This window comes from Sardina pilchardus, chromosome 23 (assembly GCF_963854185.1).
Source record: "Sardina pilchardus chromosome 23, fSarPil1.1, whole genome shotgun sequence".
Lineage (NCBI taxonomy): Eukaryota > Metazoa > Chordata > Actinopteri > Clupeiformes > Clupeidae > Sardina > Sardina pilchardus.
This window is the reverse complement of record NC_085016.1, coordinates 7,366,242-7,384,026: the sequence shown is the minus strand read 5'-3', so window position 1 is coordinate 7,384,026 and position 17,785 is coordinate 7,366,242. Positions and strand designations below refer to the sequence as shown.

At 44.2% G+C, this 17,785-nt stretch overlaps 1 protein-coding gene across 2 annotated transcripts; it reads right to left on the bottom strand.

Annotated features, from left to right (window-relative positions):
- Positions 1-1,305: 1,305 nt before the first annotated feature.
- On the bottom strand, positions 1,306-17,415 carry rbm26 (RNA binding motif protein 26). Of its 2 annotated transcripts, none has more exons than XM_062527661.1 (24): positions 17,254-17,415; positions 16,987-17,086; positions 16,341-16,459; positions 16,074-16,219; positions 15,534-15,619; positions 14,699-14,952; positions 14,029-14,310; positions 13,654-13,890; positions 12,880-13,020; positions 11,993-12,130; positions 11,767-11,878; positions 10,985-11,150; positions 10,561-10,722; positions 9,987-10,112; positions 9,495-9,563; positions 9,171-9,293; positions 8,788-8,862; positions 6,814-6,978; positions 6,149-6,253; positions 5,557-5,763; positions 4,578-4,664; positions 3,239-3,352; positions 1,660-2,581; positions 1,306-1,473 (listed from the first exon to the last, which is right to left on the bottom strand). In XM_062527661.1, exons 2-23 carry the CDS (start codon positions 17,043-17,045, stop codon positions 2,495-2,497), a joined length of 3,060 nt encoding a protein of 1,019 aa, XP_062383645.1. In that variant the 5' UTR covers positions 17,046-17,086; positions 17,254-17,415; the 3' UTR covers positions 1,306-1,473; positions 1,660-2,494. The 2 variants fall into 2 exon arrangements, with proteins under 2 accessions (XP_062383645.1, XP_062383646.1); XM_062527662.1 differs by having other exon boundaries at positions 10,985-11,147.
- Positions 17,416-17,785: the final 370 nt, after the last annotated feature.

The window sequence follows — 17,785 nt, the reverse complement described above, 5'->3', positions numbered from 1 at the left end:
CACACACACACACAGATACAAGAAATAGGAGGTCTCGTAAACAAAGAGTTCCTTCCTCAAGAGCTACAAAGAAATACAACCAGCGGGAAAGTCTGTTTTGCGAAAACAGGGGTTTTGTGCAAAGGGGAAAAAAATTAATCAATATGCAACATTTCTGAGATGCAGGCCACACGAAAGGCTCATTCATGAATATGGATTAATATTCGGTAACAGCACGTGTCACATAAACATGTTTTCTCTCCCCTGTGGGGGGGAAACTACATTAGAGGTTGCACATTAAAAAGAAAAATAGGCCTTTAGCTTGACAGCAGAGAAAAGTTTTGGCCATCTCAATTTTTTTGGTCATCTAGCCTGGTGATGCTCGGTTCGGGGGAAAAAAAAAAAATAATGAACCATTTGTCATGTCAACACAAATTATAAAGAAAGGGGTATTTTCAACTGGGCATGACAGTAGTAAATTCATTAGTGGAAGCATTTGGATGCAAATTTGTTAGCCTTCACAAATGGTGGCATGAACTTGCTAGCCTTTGTGATGGTAGCATAGCAACCCAAAGCCATCAGCGCCGGGGAAACAGGCAGACTGAGGAGTTCGATATGGGGGCGGAGGGGGATGCTGACCACATATAGAGCACCGCAGACATTCTTTCCCCTTACAACAATGTTGGAATAAATTTACAAGAGGTAAATCAAAATGACCACAGACTGGAAAGGTCAGACCGAAGCTGCCGGATGGGAGGGTGAGTGAGTGGGAGACAGAGGTCCAAAGCTCTGGGACCCAAGGGTGGCCTATTTAAACAGCCCCCAACTGGGCCGAGACGCTGTGGTCTGCGAGTCATCGCTAATGGCAGTGAAGGAGCATGGGGGGTGGGGGTGGGGGGGGGGGCAGGTTGGACTGAGGTGGTGGGGGTTCCTGGAGAAATGGCAAATCGAATTTGTTACAATTAGCTAGAGGTGTGTGGCAGGAACCCAGGTGAGCAGGGGGAGGGAGTCGTACGTGTAAGTGTGGCCAGACATGAAACTGATTGGGTTATCAGTTTCTGTGCTGTGTAAGTGTGACGTGATGAGCCACTTTCTGTGTGCGTGTGTGTGTGTGTGTGTGTGTGTGTGTGTGGTGGTGGGGGTTACTGGCTGAGGTGGACATGTGTCTCCATCATCTAAAACTGACCCCATCAGCAGCGCTATCACTAAATAATGAAAGAAGCAAACTTCGCTAAGACTTGCCCCGAGATCCACCACTGCAGGCAAAGACTATCAGTAGTCATAGTTTCAGAACACATTTTGATAATAAACTGACTATTACTGTAATTTAAAGAGGTATAGGTTTATAAAAAAATACTGTACAATTTCATTCATAACATATTTACAGCGGAGTATACAAAGACAGCTCATAAAACAGCAAACAGTCCATCTGGGTTGTCTGAGAAGTCTTCCAGTTTGCCAGACGGGTAAAGCAGCACCACCCTCATAAGTTGTCTAGAGAGGAACAGAACAAAGGACAACAAAAACAAGATGAGTATGTGTTCATCCGCATTACAAGAACCTACGTATGGAATAGACATTAAATTATGACAAAAGAAAGTGTCCATGCAGTAAAGAGGTTTAGCCATTACCTCACCTCTTACCTCACGTCAAGTCTCTTTCATTTATCAGACTACTCACCAGGTGGGACGAAAAGGAATAATGGAAGATAGGATTCCACAATATGTGGAGTTTTTTTTTGGAATATTGCTTTTTTGTGAAAATTGGGGGTGGGGGGGTTGAAATGGTCTTTATTTTTTTCAGCTTTTCCATCTTTTCTTTTTTTCTCATCTTTTTTTTGGCCATTTAAGGCGTAGGTGAATTCCAAATGTTCTTTTTTTTCTTTCTTTTCTTTTCTTTTTTTTTAATCTTTTTTGGCAGCTGATTTTTTTCAGACCATTTCAATTCTTTATTTTCTCTTTTTTACATTTCAAAATGAAAGCCAAGAATCCAGAAGTGTACAAGAGCATAGTCATACAAATCATTAAAATTTAAGACATAAAATATGTACATCAAATGCAACAAGGCTGCACTATGAGGCTCTTAATTGCTAAACTATGTTAAAGCTCCTCCTCCTTTCATCGCAGGACGTCTAGCAAACGCTTTTTAAACGAAAACCAGTCTGCAGTCCACCCGAAGTCACAGTCATATTGTACCCAAATAATCCAGTCATTCATTAAAAAAAAAAAAAAAAACATCCTTTCAAACAAGCAAGCCTTCAAACCAAAAGAAACTTTTTTTACAGCATAAAAAAAGTAACATTGTGGTATATACATGAGTCAAATTTCACACACAAAGTTCTACCTCCAGCCACTTCTCCCCCCACCCCTCCCAAATTCACCTCTGTAGCACACATCTGTCTGGACTACGGAGTTAATAACAGCAAAGGAAATGTGAGTAGACTATTAAAAACAATGTCAGCTCAATGCAGCTTGTTGCCGGGCCTTCCTCCTGCTTGTCCTCTTCCTCCTCCTCCTCATCTCCGCCATGGGCGAGATTCATGATCGTCATCGTCATCGTCGTCCTGCAACAGCACATCATCCGCCAGCGAGTCCTCCTGGAACTGCCAATCACAAAGCAGAGCACCAGATGAATCACTTCTGCTGCCATCCAATAACCAGCTGCATGCTAAGAGCTGGCCAGATTACCTGATCTGTTGCATGCTAATTACTATTACTGGACAACTGATACCGTAATTTCCCGCCTATTAGCCGCCTCTTAAACATTGATTTTGCAACAAAAAAAATCCGCTATGAGGTTAATACAGTGGGGGAGTTAATATGGTGTTAATATAGTTTTGTTTCTTTTAACTTGCTTAAAACACTGTCCTGCAGCTTATACACTATGCGGCTTATATGCGGGAAATTACTGTAATGAGAAAACTAACAAGGTCAATCCAACCAATCACATTCTCATAAGACAACTGTGAAGGCTACCAGGCAGAAACATGCACTCTGAAAAAAAGGTGCTAAATAGAACAAAAAATGGTTCAATTGCCTGCTTCATATGGCACCCACAAATGGTTCTTAAAACCATTTTGAAGGCTTCATCAAAGGAACATGTGAATGGTTCTTTAAAACCTGCATGGTTCTATATAGCACCCCAAGAAAGAAGAGTGTGACCTCTCTGTCTACCACAAGGAAGCGTGACCCCTTAGTTAAAGAGCATTGACTGAACCAATCAGAGAGGAGTATGACGTGAGGCGGGCACGAGAGCTCACCTCCTCCTCCTCCGGTTCGGCCTCCTCCGGGTCAATGGCGGTGAGCGGCACCGGCGGCTTGTGCCACGACAGGCGCAGCAGCTGGTTATGGAACCTCACGCCATGCAGCGCCGCCTGGGACACAGAGGAGGAGAGTGAGACAGAGACACAAAGAGGAGGAGAGTGAGACAGACACAAAGAGGAGGACAAAAGAGCAATTTGGACACACAGGAGGAGAGTGAGACAGAGACACAAAGAGGAGGACAAAAGAGCAATTTGGACACAGAGGAGGAGAGTGAGACAGAGACACAAAGAGGAGGACACAAGAGCAATTTGGACACAGAGGAGGAGAGTGAGACAGAGACACAAAGAGGAGGACAAAAGAGCAATTTGGACACAGAGGAGGAGAGTGATACAGGGACAAAGAGGAGGAGAGTGAGACAGAGACACAAAGAGGAGGAGAGTGAGACAGAGACACAAAGAGGAGGACAAAAGAGCAATTTGGACACAGAGGAGGAGAGTGAGACAGAAACACAAAAAGGAGGACAAAAGAGCAATTTGGACACAGAGGAGGAGAGTGAGACAGAGACACAAAGAGGAGGACAAAAGAGCAATTTGGACACAGAGGAGGAGAGTGAGACAGAGACACAAAGAGGAGGACAAAAGAGCAATTTGGACACAGAGGAGGAGAGTGATACAGGGACAAAGAGGAGGAGAGTGAGACAGAGACACAAAGAGGAGGAGAGTGAGACAGAGACACAAAGAGGAGGACAAAAGAGCAATTTGGACACAGAGGAGGAGAGTGAGACAGAAACACAAAAAGGAGGACAAAAGAGCAATTTGTGAATGAGAGCAATTTCCATTCACACACAGTTTGTATATCACATAAGTCAGTTTATGCTTATATCACATTTAACACGACGAGATAGATCGATAGATAGATCGATAAATATATTGATAGATAGATGACACAGATTGATAGATTAAGATAAAATGCAAAGCCAGCAAAATAATGATTAAACTCGAAGTGGTGGCAAACAAGGTGATTATTATTGGTAGTAATTGATATAGAACTAAGAAATGGTGTTTAATTTAGATTTAAATTAATAATGAGGCAAGACTTGATAGGGGTAGGGAGATTATTTCAGGGGACTGCAACAGAGAGGGCTTTGAGGTGTGAGTTGGGGACAGAAAGGAGCTTTTAGGAAGAAGACCTAAGCGACCTAGGGACAAAATAAGGACTTACGATACACCATAGAAATATTGTGGTGCTAAAATCAAACTAAAAAGTGTGTGTGTGTGTGTGTGTGTGTGTGTGTGTGTGTGTGTGTGTGTGTGTGTGTGTAGCAGACAGACTCACCAGCTCTGCTTCAGCACGAGTCCTGTAAGAGATTATGGCACTCTGGCACGAGTCTTCCATCTGGCAATCCTCAATCTCCCCAAATTGCTTTGAAACAAAACACCAACATTCACAAGGGAACAACACACACAACTACCCAGGAAAGCACGAGCAAGAAATCCTTCGGTTACATGATCAACTCCCGTGGGAGGGAGAGGCACAAACTATTGTACTGTAATAGGGTAATGTGTAAACATTAACCATTTATCAACTCAATCAGCATTTTTTCACAGTCAATAGCTTTTGCATTTTCATACAGGCGAGCTGATAGGCCGACTCTTGAGATGGCACTTGAAAAGTTCAAATTTTGTTCTCAACTTGATCTGTAAAACTATAATTCAGTTTGGCAGCACCTGGCACCAGCCACTGAGAAGTGACTGACGTTGATGCCCGTTGATGCCCGTGTGAGCATACAATACGCCTTGTGCCCAATTCCCTGACGTTCACAGACTAAAAAGCTGAAATTTCTTGATGTGTTTCATTTACCTTTTCAGACATTTTTGCAGTCTGCACTCTTGAAATTGCATAACTATGATCACATACCTCTATGCCTTAAACACCCTTGTATGATTTGCCAGAAGTGACTAAGTTGTTGACAAGCAAGAGGGGGAAAAAGTAGACTAACGAGACCCCTGCTAGAAATGAAATGCATGAAATACTGCACGGATTGCACCCCCCATCCCCACCCCAAACCAATCAGTACACAGACACACACAACCCAGTCAGTACATAGACACAGACAAAGCTGTATGAATATCATACAATAGCACTCATTGATGCACTCAATGGTGCACTGTTTGCGTTTTTTTTTATTTGTTGTTAGAAGTGCTCTTAAAAGCTTCAATGTTTTTACCATGTTGGAAGTCACTTTGGTTAAAAAGCGTCCGCCAAATGTAATGTAATGTAATGCAAGGTAATGTAATGTAATCATTCAACTCACTGCAAAGTGTGGCAGAACGTCTACGCGGTCTGCATCGCTGAAGCCGGTGATCTCGAGGGAGCGGGGCCGGTGGTCCACCACGGCGTGCACGGACTGGCCCCCGCGCCCTCTGCCCCGGCCCCCACGGCCCCTGCCTCTCATAACCCCACGGCCCCGTGCGTGAGCCCCGCGGCCTCGCGCTGAACCCAGGAGCCCCCGCTTGGCCGCCTGCGAGGACGGAGAAGAGAGGAAGGGATGTTAAGTGCCATCATCAACCCTATATATTACGCGTGTTTGTTGTCTCTCATATTACTGCATTTCGTTGTCTTTGCACTTGTACTCTGCACAATGACAATAAAAGTTGAATCGAATCTAAACTAATATTATATTACCTCTTTGTGACTACAGCTACCTGTTCGCTACATCTCTAGGTCTGCCTTCAATTGTGAAGTGCCCTAAATGTCTTTTGTTTACCGTCACTAAGATCATAAACACAAAAGTTGACTTATCTCCTTAATCCCTGTATTTTCGTGCATGCGTGTGTGTGTGTGTGTGTGTGTGTGTGTGTGTGTGTGTGTGTGTGTGTGTGTGTGTGACTGTGTGTGGGCATTGCCTCAAGTTGGAGCTGTGTGTATTTGATCTTCAGCTGGGCGGTATCCTCTCCTGCCTGGGTCTTCTTGTACAGGTCCAGTTCTGTGTCCAGGAGCTCCTTCTGTGCCTGACCACAACAGTACAGATCAATGCAAACGGCATTCAGACAAAAAGAAAAATTAAGTAAATACCTACAGTAATTTCCTGTGAATTTAGCCGCATTTGGTATTAGCTGCAGGGCAGTGTTTCATGCATGTTAAAATAAACAAAACCATATTAATAGCATGTTAACTGCCCCTGTGTATTAATCTCATAGCTGAACTGCTGTGTACCTGTAGCCTGGCTATCACCATACTAAGATCAATCTCAAAGCTCAAAGCTCACAGCCAGAACATTAGTCTGGAGAGGCTGCGCTTTATTTCTACTGCACAAGATGCATGATCAATGGGCATACAGTAGTTCAAATGGTGCTTGGATAGTCCTTCAACCAATCAGACCAACAATCTGGGTGCGTCTTTTGGATAAGCTAGTTTGATAGATAGATAGATAGATAGATAGATAGATAGATAGATAGATAGATAGATACTTTATTGATCCCCAAGGGGAAATTCAAGAATTCAAGAAGTTTGTGATTGGACCTAAAGGTTGTGGACAGGAAGCAGGGGAGATAGACCCAGCCTAGAGTACCTGGGCTTTGCTCTTGATGCCCTTGAGGAGGCCGGGGCTGGACAGGCCTTTGATCTCCTCCTGCAGTTTGGTGATGCTCTGGGTGAGGGCGGTCAGCGTGGACTTGATCTGGGCCTTGTCCTCCGCCTTCATAGTCTTGTTCTTCTCCAGCTTGGAGATCAGCAGCTGCACCACAGACACAGACACAGACACAGACACAGACACAGACACAGACACAGACACAGACACAGACACAGACACAGACACAGACAAATTATGGTTAAATTGTGTGCATTACCAACAACCTTTCATTGACCAATCCCTCTAACTGTCTACCCAAAAATGTTCATCAAACTCAAATCTCTTCTCGCTACAATTCAGCTCCAAGAAAATCAACTGACCAGAATTCAGAGGATCACAGGCTCAAAGCAAGAGGCTAAGTGCTAAAGCTACTTGCCTTGCGTCATTGGCATCCATATGTAATGGATGCCAGCTAGTTAGCTGTGCTTGTCGAACGTTAGTAAACCTCACTCCCTGTCGCCTCAAGAGCGCTGCTGGCATGAAAGCTAGGAGCCTGGGCTTTTAGCTGGATTGTTAGCGCGCTCGAGTGTGGGCGTGTGCAGGGCTGGACCGTGGTGGTTCCACACAACGCAGGTTACACATAAAGACCAACTACCCAGCCACCCACGGAGTTAGTGTGTGCGGAGAAGTAGAGGCGGTCGATCCGTATCTGGAAACAAATCAGATCCCATTTTAGGCTCAAACCTATTTCTTCGGCATTGTCCATAGATAGAAATCCCACTTTTACTCCTTCCAGAATGGGCGGAGCATTCTCTCTCTGGAGTCAGAAGGGTATTAAATATGTTGGAGATCTATATATACAAGGTGTTTTTGCCTCATTTTCGCAACTACAGCAGAAATTTGAATTAGGAAATAACATTTAATTTTTTTCAATATTTGCAAATCAGGGATTATATACGAAAACATGTAAAGGAGTTTCAGATCGAGTCGAGAACATCAATAGATGATTGTTTGAAACTATCATCAAGACTACCAAAATTGATTACACACATTTATCATACTCTTTTATCATTAAGCTCCCCCTCTCCCAACATACATAGATGCAAATGGGAAAAAGAACTTGGTGAACCAATTACAACTGAGTTATGGGACAGCGCCTTGGAAAAGATTAATGCCTGCTCTTTCAGTGCAAGACATTGTCTCATTCAATTTAAAGTTATCTATAAGTTACACTTTTCAAAGGAAAAACTACATAACATATATCCAGAAATATCACCTATGTGTGATAAATGCAACTCCTCTGTTGCAACTCACCTTCATAGTTATGCTTTGTGCCCCAAAATTCATTCTTTTTGGTGTGATGTTTTTGGTATAATGTCTGAGGTTATGGGAACAATGATTGAGCCAGATCCTATACTCATTGTTCTTGGTGTATCTGAAACTTTCAGGGCATTCTCCAAAGCACAACAGCGTTTCATTTCATATAGCCTCATATTAGCAAAAAAACTGATCCTCACATTATGGAAGAGTGTAAACGCACCCACATCAAAGATGTGGCTAGACAGCCTTACGAATACACTTCATCTAGAAAGGATAAGGCACATTCTGAAAGACAGACTTCAACATTTTGATAAAACCTGGCAACCCTTTACATCATACCATCTTATAATATGCTGTAAGCAGCACTGACGCAGTTAAGAGTAGGGTCTTCAGGGATGGGGAGGGGGGGGGGGGGGGGGGGGGGTCCCAGTCAACCTGATATGTCCTTTATGTTACATTGTCTGTTTTGTTTGTTTTCTATGTTTTGTTTTGTTTTGTCTGTTGTGTTCTATCGGCATACAATATCCTCTTCGACTTTGTGAGCATACTTGTAAGCAAAAAAAGAGCCTGAAATGTATTAATGATTGTACCTGTATCTTGAGTGCTCAATAAAATACATTTGAGAAAAAAAAAGAAGTAGAGGCGGTCGCTCACCTTCTGGGTCTCGATGTGCTTCTCCAGGATCTCCTGCTTCTTCTTCCTCACGTCCTGCTGCAGCTTCATGGCTTCCTGTGAGGAACACAAAGAGGATGAGGAGGATGGCCAGGAAGAGCTCCAACATCTAAACCTTCATTGGTTCACACAACACACAGGGTGGCTCTCAAACTCTCTCCTCGATGCTCGTTCTCACTGATCTATAACTAACACTGGAAAGACTATCCCATTGTTGCCGCCCCATCATTCTTTATCTAGATCAGAGAGGACGAGGATCGAGGAAGGAAGGGAGGGTGTATAAAAGACCAAATGAGAGGCACCCACAGACTCACACTCACACACGACTCAAGGAAAAATAAGCACTACTGTCCTGACGCCCTCACCTGCTTCCTCTTCAGTGCTTCCTCAGGAGTGGTCGTGCCCATGTACGCCGCGCCCTTGTTGACCGTCTTGAGTGCTGCTGGGTTGAAGACGGTCTTTGTTAGCCCCATGGACGGAGAGCAGACCTAAAGAGCACATCAAAAACGGCAACACAGAGACATGTTAGGAGAAAAATAGAACATATAAGTGGAACTTGCAACATATCACTGTAGATCACATCCCCTGAACAAAGCATGAACTTATGGTGCCATCTGGTGGTTGTTTGAATGCATGACACCCAAAATGTGGCGTTTGCCTTCAATGTACAAGCAACAACCTGCTCTTACCTTTCCTCCTGGAACTGCAGGCCTGACGGGAAACCCTAGCCTCTCCTTCACGGACATTTTTGATGCATTCTATTCAGCGGAAAACAGAGTGGAAAAACAAATAATGTTTTAAGATCGAGTCGTTATAAGAACACACTTCTTTTCCATGTATACTTACACTGTGCTTGAAATAAGTAAGAAGCTAATCAAGAGGGTGTGATTTCACTGGTCGTGATTTCACTGACTTATGATTTATTCTATTTAGTGTATAAAGTCAAAATCAACACACACACACCAGGGGTGGAAATTAAAATGTGAAAATGTGAAAATGTATCAGCCAATAGCAGATTTCTGGTCAAATTAACCAGCCACTCAATGTTAAAATATGACTTTGTGTCTGAAATCTACCAGCCACTCTCACATTTTACCAGCATTTGGCTGGTGGCTGGTGCTAATTTCCATCCCTGACACACACACACACACACACACACACACACACACACACACACACACCTGTGAGGCCGCGCTGGGGTCCTGTGGTAGCTCAGAGTTGCTGGCGGGCACGGGGCCCAAGCGGTCCTTGACCGACTGCTTGGGGGTGGTGGCTGGAGCATCATGGGAAGGCTGGACGCCCTGTTGCTACAGCGAGAGAGGAGGGTGTTACCATGGAGATACATATTTCCAAAGATGTCTCAACGGAGTTTAGGTTCGTTTCTGAGGAATTTGTATAGAAAGGGGTGCAGTAAACACAAGAAGTGCCTAGAAGCACCCTCCTCACTCCCCCCCACTTATGTGTTTCCAGAATTGAAATAATCCAACCTTTTCAATCACACACACACACGGTCATAAAAAAATATTTCTGCTGAGACATGCCTTGAGGCTCAAACACAAATATCAAAAGGCGAGGACTTCTTGTTCTTTTTCGTTGTATGACAGAATTCTCTCTGACAACAGAAGCATGTTATTTCAAAGAACAGAGAGGCGCTCCTAGCAAAGGCAAAAACGGTAGAAATGGCAGCGTTTTGGGAATTGCTTCTCCTTGCTTCTTGTCTGCAAGCTATCTGTCTGCGTGCGTGTGTGTGGTTACCATGTTTTGGGGTGCGTGTGTTGGCGGGGGGTCGTCTCTGTGCCAGTTGACTCTGATGAAGCGGTTGTTGAGGACCGCCTCAGTGCTCAGCATGGCCCGTTTGGCCTCCTCGTAGGTGGAGAACTGGATCAGAGCCGCTTCCGAGTCATTCCTGTATGCCACCTACAGAGAGAGAGAAAGAAAGAAAGAAAGAAAGAAAGAAAGAAAGAAAGAGAGAGAAAGAAAGAGAGAAAGAAAGAAAGAGAGAGAGAGAGAGAGAGAGAGAGAGAAAGTGAAAGAGAGACTTATTTTATCAATGAAAAAGGCAATAAAGATAACCTATGATAACCTAAACAATGTGTTTTATGTGAGCATTTGTGTCAAAGTATACATATTTCACAGTTCTGTTTGTAAGACGTGATGTTTAATATGTGCCCACACTCACCTGTAGGTTAACGATGGTGCCGAATTTACTGAAGTGCTCGTTGAGTTTGCTGATGTTGTTCAGCTCAGGTGGGATTACACGTACGTCCAGTTTGGTGTTGGCCAGGCTGAAGGGGTTCTTCTTATGGAAGCCCTGATGATGATTAGGCTTATTGTAGCTTGGCCTGCTGGTGTGTGTGTGTGTGTGTGTGGGGGGGGGGGGGGGGGGGGGGGGCATGAAGGGAGAGAGGATTATTTGAGGTTCTTGCTTGAACAGGATGGCTCAGAAGCTAACGTGTTTACATAGGGCCCGAGTGCTTAAACAGTCCATGTACTTTTTTGACATATTAATATAATTAGTTATTTTGACAGTGAAGAAAAATAGATCAATTACTGAGCAATAGATCACATAATGATCACAAATGTGCATTGGGAGATGGACCTATGACCTACTCAAATCAAATTCCCTGCAGATATGAATAGTGGCCAGTTACAAGCTCCAATGCATCATATCGTGTGATTATTCTGTGTTATTTTTTCACGTGTTGTTTTTCTATAACTACTGGTAGCTGTTTGGCCAAGCATGTATTTCTTGTGGTTAACTCTCCTTTTAATAGAAATGCCCTAGCTTTCCTGATTGAAAGGTATAAATACACACAAAAATTGACTGAGCCAAATCGAAACTCTTGCGACCCAGTCTTTGGGAACTAATGGGGCAAAATGCCTTAGTGACGACCATCTTATCCAAATTACAAACAGTGTCTGTGTGTGTTGGCACGTGTGTTTGTGTGTCACCAGGCTTACTTGTCTAACCAGGGCTTCTTGACAGGCCCTGGCCCATCGTGATGTCCACCTAACCTCTTCCTGGAGTCGGATTCCAAAACAATGCGCATGTTGTTGCTGTTGGGCATCTTCTCTGTAGGTCAGGAAAAGAAAAGTAGAAAGTAAAATAATAAAAAGTCAAATATGGACCAAACCAAACCACCACAATGAACGCTGATAGTAAGTAAAATATTCGGCAGTGTCGGACCTCGTGGCTCTAGGTCCACTCCTCCCATTGTCAAGCCAATCAGGTTAGACCTCTGTGGGTTGACACGGTGACGGAAGATGGGTCTACTGCCACTCATGCTGGGAGCCTCTGGATTATATCCATCCATTTCAAAAGAGTCTACAAACACACACACACACACACACACACCAATGCCATAGAGGAAATTACATACCGAGATAAGAGCCAATACACACTGCAAGAGTTATAAAGGTATAACTGAGTGAAACTATAAGAACAAGGCATTACAAAACATTCGCATCACACACAAAGTCAGCGCCTAACATGATCCTGGAGTCATCTTGCAATCATAGTTAAAATAGAAAACAGAAACTCAAGATGGCAGATGCCAAACTGAAATAGAATGAGCTTCTCAACAATCTTGGATGGCTCTACTACAGGGGTGTCACTCAGCAAAAGAGCATTTAGTTGTATCATGTACTGTGGTCATACATTGCTTTCGTTCTCCCCGAGCGCCACTGTTGAGCAGACAGCTCACTGCTCCGAGTTAGTGTGCGTTTCACCTCACTATGTGCTGTGTGCGGTTCACTAATTCATGGTTTGGGATAAATGCAGAGACCGAATTTCCCTCATAGCACACTTATAGCACACTTAATCTAATTGTTGGTGTAGCAAACCACAGTTTCCTTTTCTGCATATTCCTTCCTGATGATGGTTTGTAGTGCTAGGTTTAATTAATTCACCAGATCATAGAGATATTGCTCATTAAACATCGCTCATTAAACTGTGACTATGCACATTAAAAAAAAAAAAAAAAGACTATGCATATGTAAAAACCTTGAAAGATGGCAACACAAACACACTGACAAATAACAAAACAAGCACAACGTCAGTCCAAACAGATTTACCAGGGGTGAAGAGGGGGGGCGGGGGCTGGGTGATGGGGGGTCTCACTCCTGATGTAACAATGGTGGGCACTGAGCTGGTAACCGAGTTGGGAGGGGCGTCCATGCCTGACGGCTGGAGTGCTGGGAGAGGTGGCGGGGGACCTGGGGGAGCAGCACAGAACCATATTCATAGAGATGGCAGATGTCAATCAAGTATATCAGGGCTACTCGATCACAAATTCAGTTCAGATCATCAAACCAAGACATTTAGGCAGGCAAAACAAATGCAAACACTGATGTATGTACAGAAAACAATGTTGATTCACTGCATCCCTTTTGATTTTTGCTCACAGCTTACACAGGCAGGCGCATCAAAAAGTGCATACAACCTTGTGATGTGCCTGTGTAAGCTGTGAGCAAATTTTTGATGTGTCTGTCAGATGTGATCCTTTGGGCGCAATTGAAAACTGACAATGAGTGATATGCACGCTCTGCCACTTTGAAACCCTTCATAAATGTAGAGAGCTGATAGAATTATCGTTTCTTTATCAAGAGCGTAACCCTCAGGGTGTTCAGAGTGCATTCTAGGTATTCGAGCTGAAGCGACAGAGTGGCAGGACGTGACATTAGTCTTTATTGCTAAGGAATGAACATAAATTAAAATAATAAAAGTTATTATGCTATAAAGTTATTACAACATAATAACGTATTTTTTTGTTGTACTAAGTTGTACACAGTTGTACTTAGGCACCTCAGGCATGCGTTGATGCCAGGTTCATGCCCGGAGGTTCATACCTGCGACTGGCGGGAGGCTGGGCGGCATGGTACCCGGAGGGGGTACAGGCGGCCTGAGGTTGACGGGCGTCATCAGGGGCGGGGGAGGGGGCAGGCCAGGCGGGGGAGGACCATCCACCCCAGGGTGAGGCGGAGGCTGGAACGGGAGGATGCTGGGAAGGTTCACATCCTCCACCACCACAGGGTCACTGCCATGGTCAAAGGGACACATGTCTCCCCGCATGCAGAAGCCCTTCTCTACAAGAGGGAAAGCATAGATAAATAAATAAAATAAATAGATAAGTATATAACAAAATCTTTAGAATTTACATTTTGTATATAAAGTGGACAGTATATAAAGTGTGGATTTCAATTTTACAACTTTTGTCATCTTACCATCATAGTCCCGACAGCGCTTTCTCTGTGGGGGCATAGCTCCTCTGGGGTAGGGGGGGTGGTCAAGCTGGTGGTCTGGAGGGAAGTCCGACCAGGTCTCCGTGGCGTTGTTACCATGGTGAGCAGGGGCGATGACGGTGATGGTGCTGCTGAGCGTAGGCACGGGGAAGTGGGAAGAGGAGGGCCCGGGAAGCAAGGGGGGGTTGGAGTAACCATCGGCAGGCCCTGTGTCTGGCCGTTCAGCACGCTCGTGCTCGTACTTGCTCTTCCCAGAATCCCTCTCTGAATGGACACAAATCAGACACAATCATGTAATGTAATGCCATCACATCTGGTTACGACAACTTATATATAACTTTTTTGTAAAGCCACCGGACTGATGGAACATACTAAATGCTTCTCCTATGCTGGTATGCCTAACTAGGCCAGTTTTACTACATTTGCATTCTGCAAATATATATATATATATATATATATATATAATGCAATCATACTTGTCGCATTGATGCACTTTGTACACACAAAGGTACCTGTGTACCAATGTTTCTGACTTGTGTTTAACATACAACCAAGCTGCAAGGTTTTTTTATTACCAACATAAGCGAAATCACCATCATAAAAGCACCAACGCGTTGTATTTTCTGCTGACTCGACCAGCCAGTCCACTCACCTCTACTGCGTCCAGGAGTCCTGGACCGCGAGCGGCTGCGTGTGCGGTCGCGTTCCCTCTCGCGGTCACGGTCCCGCTCGCGGTCTCTGTCGCGGTCGCGGGGACGCTCTTTGCTCCGACTGCGGCTGCGACTGTACGAGCGGCTACGGCCCCGTCGCCGGTTGTAGCGCTCCCGGTACGAGTCGCGCCTCGGCATGTTCCGCTCATACTCCCGCTTTCGGGAGCGGTCATCCTTCTTGCGGTCATCAAGCCTTCTGTAAGGAGGGGGGGGGGGGGGGGATTATAGAGGCAAGTAGAGAGGCATATGTAAACAAACGGATGCACAGTTGCATCTATCTATCTATTAATGCAAGGAACGTCTGTCTGTGTGTCAGTCTGTCTACTCCACGCATAACTCTCCAACCACTCATCCGACTGCTCTCAAATTTGGTGGGTGTCATCCTAATGGCACGAGTGTGTGCAGTGCCAAATTTCAAGTTATACGAACAAAAAATGCCACATCTATGGGCTCTGCACTACTAAAGAAAGATAGACGACTGGACTGTCAGGCACAAAAATGTAAAAACAGCTAAATAAAATGGGAGTGAAAGCTGAAAGCTCCACAGAAAAGGAGGGCACATTTGGACAATTATCACTATTCTAATTAAATCTACCTTGTATTTTAATATTTCAATTTCCATTTGAAAATCTCCCTCTTCTCTGCATTTTGTATGATAGCCTTGCCTGTGAAGCACGTTGGGACAACGGTTGCTGTTGTAAATGTGCTATATAAATAAAGTGACTTGACTTGACGTCATCCCATGATTGTGGCCATGATTATTGGTTCAGCTCTTACCTGCCGTCTCGACTGTAGCGGCTGGGCTGGGGGCTGTGGTTCACCCTCCTGGAGAACTTTTTATCTCGGTCCTCCTCACGACTGGGCTGTTTGGGCAAGCAACCACAAATAGGGGTGTGTTTATATTGCACTATTTTCTTTCACCACAATGCTGCAACAAGTTTGCAAATGTCGAGATTGGACACATTGGAATCTAGTGATAATTAGGCATTTATTTGTAGGAAACATTAAGAAAACAATGAAAGTAAACAATGACAGAAAAAAGCATTGCAATGGCATGCTATTGATTGGTTATATTACATGGTTATATTACAGTGTACTTTCACACATACATCTACTGAGTAGCCACTTTCACCCACAGCTATTTGCAGTCCAGAAAATGTTTGCTGCTAGTGCCTTGCTTCAACATTTCATCTACACCTACACACCTACACACCCACCCACACACACCCCCACACACACACACACACACACACACACACACACACACACACACACACACACACACACACACACAATCCTTTTCTGGGGCCTGCTCACCTCCTCTTTCCTTGGCTCATCCTTGTCTGTGCGCTGGTGCGAGTCTGCAGGGCGGCTCGTGGAGGCTGGCTGCTCGAGTACAGGCTGAGGTAGGTAACTCTTTGAGTTCAAAGCTTCAAAAAGTTTATCCACAAATATTTGGGTCTCTGGAAGACAGCAATAAAGTTAGAATGGAAACTCAAAACCAAAATGGGCAGCAATGTGTTCACTGTTGGAAGGCTTTGGTAAAAGTATAATTTGAGGTTTCATTCATAGATCAAAAAGTACCTTTCTGTAGAAATACATCCAACTGGTCGTTGCATAGTGCTTTCAATTCCTTCTCCGATTTATCTTTCTTTACCAAGGCGACAACATACTTCGCAAGGGCAGATGGGTCTGCATCACATCTACAAAGTAGATAAGAAGAAAAATATGAATGAATGGGGAATGAACTGTGAAAGGCATGATCTGTCATATCAATAATGAAGCCTTGTTTACTGCATGTCCCGAGTTGTAGCTGAAGGTGCAAAACGACAGGGACCATAACTTACTATGACATGCTACGTATGCATTACTTAAAGCAATGCATTATGCTTCTAGCAGACCATTCAGGCCATGCGTGCTATCTGAAGACTAGCTATTAACACCCTTCATAACAATTAGTTCAAAACGAAAGACCGAGTACAGAATGCACTAGCCAGACCACAAGCTACGTGGCTAACTAGCGAGTTTACCAGCCTTCAGACACACGGGGACTAGATGTGTCACCCTGGGCTACTACGTGGTAGTTTAGCTAAATGTTCTAATTTCGAGAAATTACGTTTTTCATTACAAACACACTTCTTTGATAGCTCTGTCCATACCAAGTCACGTCAACGTTAGAACCTAACCAAGTAAACGTTCATGTTAGCTGGCTCGATTGTTTCCTACTTACATGGGTTCAAGCGTTTTGGAGAGCCACGTCTTCAAGGCATCCAGGTTTTCAATGATCATCTTAGAGAGATATATCACTAATTATCTCCAGGTCTTCGGGGCTGAAACAATGCGGAGGAGCAAATTATAGAAATTATTAACGTTAGCCAGACAGTCACCTAACGTTAGCTGTTAGCATAGCTAGGTTCTGTCCAATGTGCCAGTGTTCCCCAGCGTGGAGGCCCAGAGACGTGATAGAATGATTTTGGAAGTGTCTGTTCCCCCTCACCTCAGAGATAACTTGAGTGTCTGAACTGGAGAATAGCGCAATGTAATCACAGGCGTTAAGTTTCAGGCATTCATTTGCCGGGCTAATGCCAAGTCATTAGATAATCTTTCAGCTGTTCAGTTTTTATCAGGTTTTTATTCCCCTCTTACTTTGTAGAAATGGCGACTGTTTACTCCCGTTACAAAATATCGCGAGACTTAATCAGGCCCCGGGCATCAAATGGGTCTGAGGCCTGTTTCTGTGCCCATAGAGCTCCCCAGTCCCGCCCCTCCTCCGAGAGAGGTGCTTGTCCGGAAGTAAAATTCTCATTCATTTCTCCCATTGACTTCTGGAAAAATTCGGATATAAAGAGTTTTAGACCATGCCTTAGGCTAACCAGCTACGATGTGACTCATAAGCATATAACTTATAATTTCGAGTGAAAAAATGAACAGAAAATGTAAAAAAAGCGAAAGGTACAAGACTGTGTACATATCTTAAATTCCGAGATAGAGAACTCAAATCCCAGGATGCTTTGCAAACGTACACACAT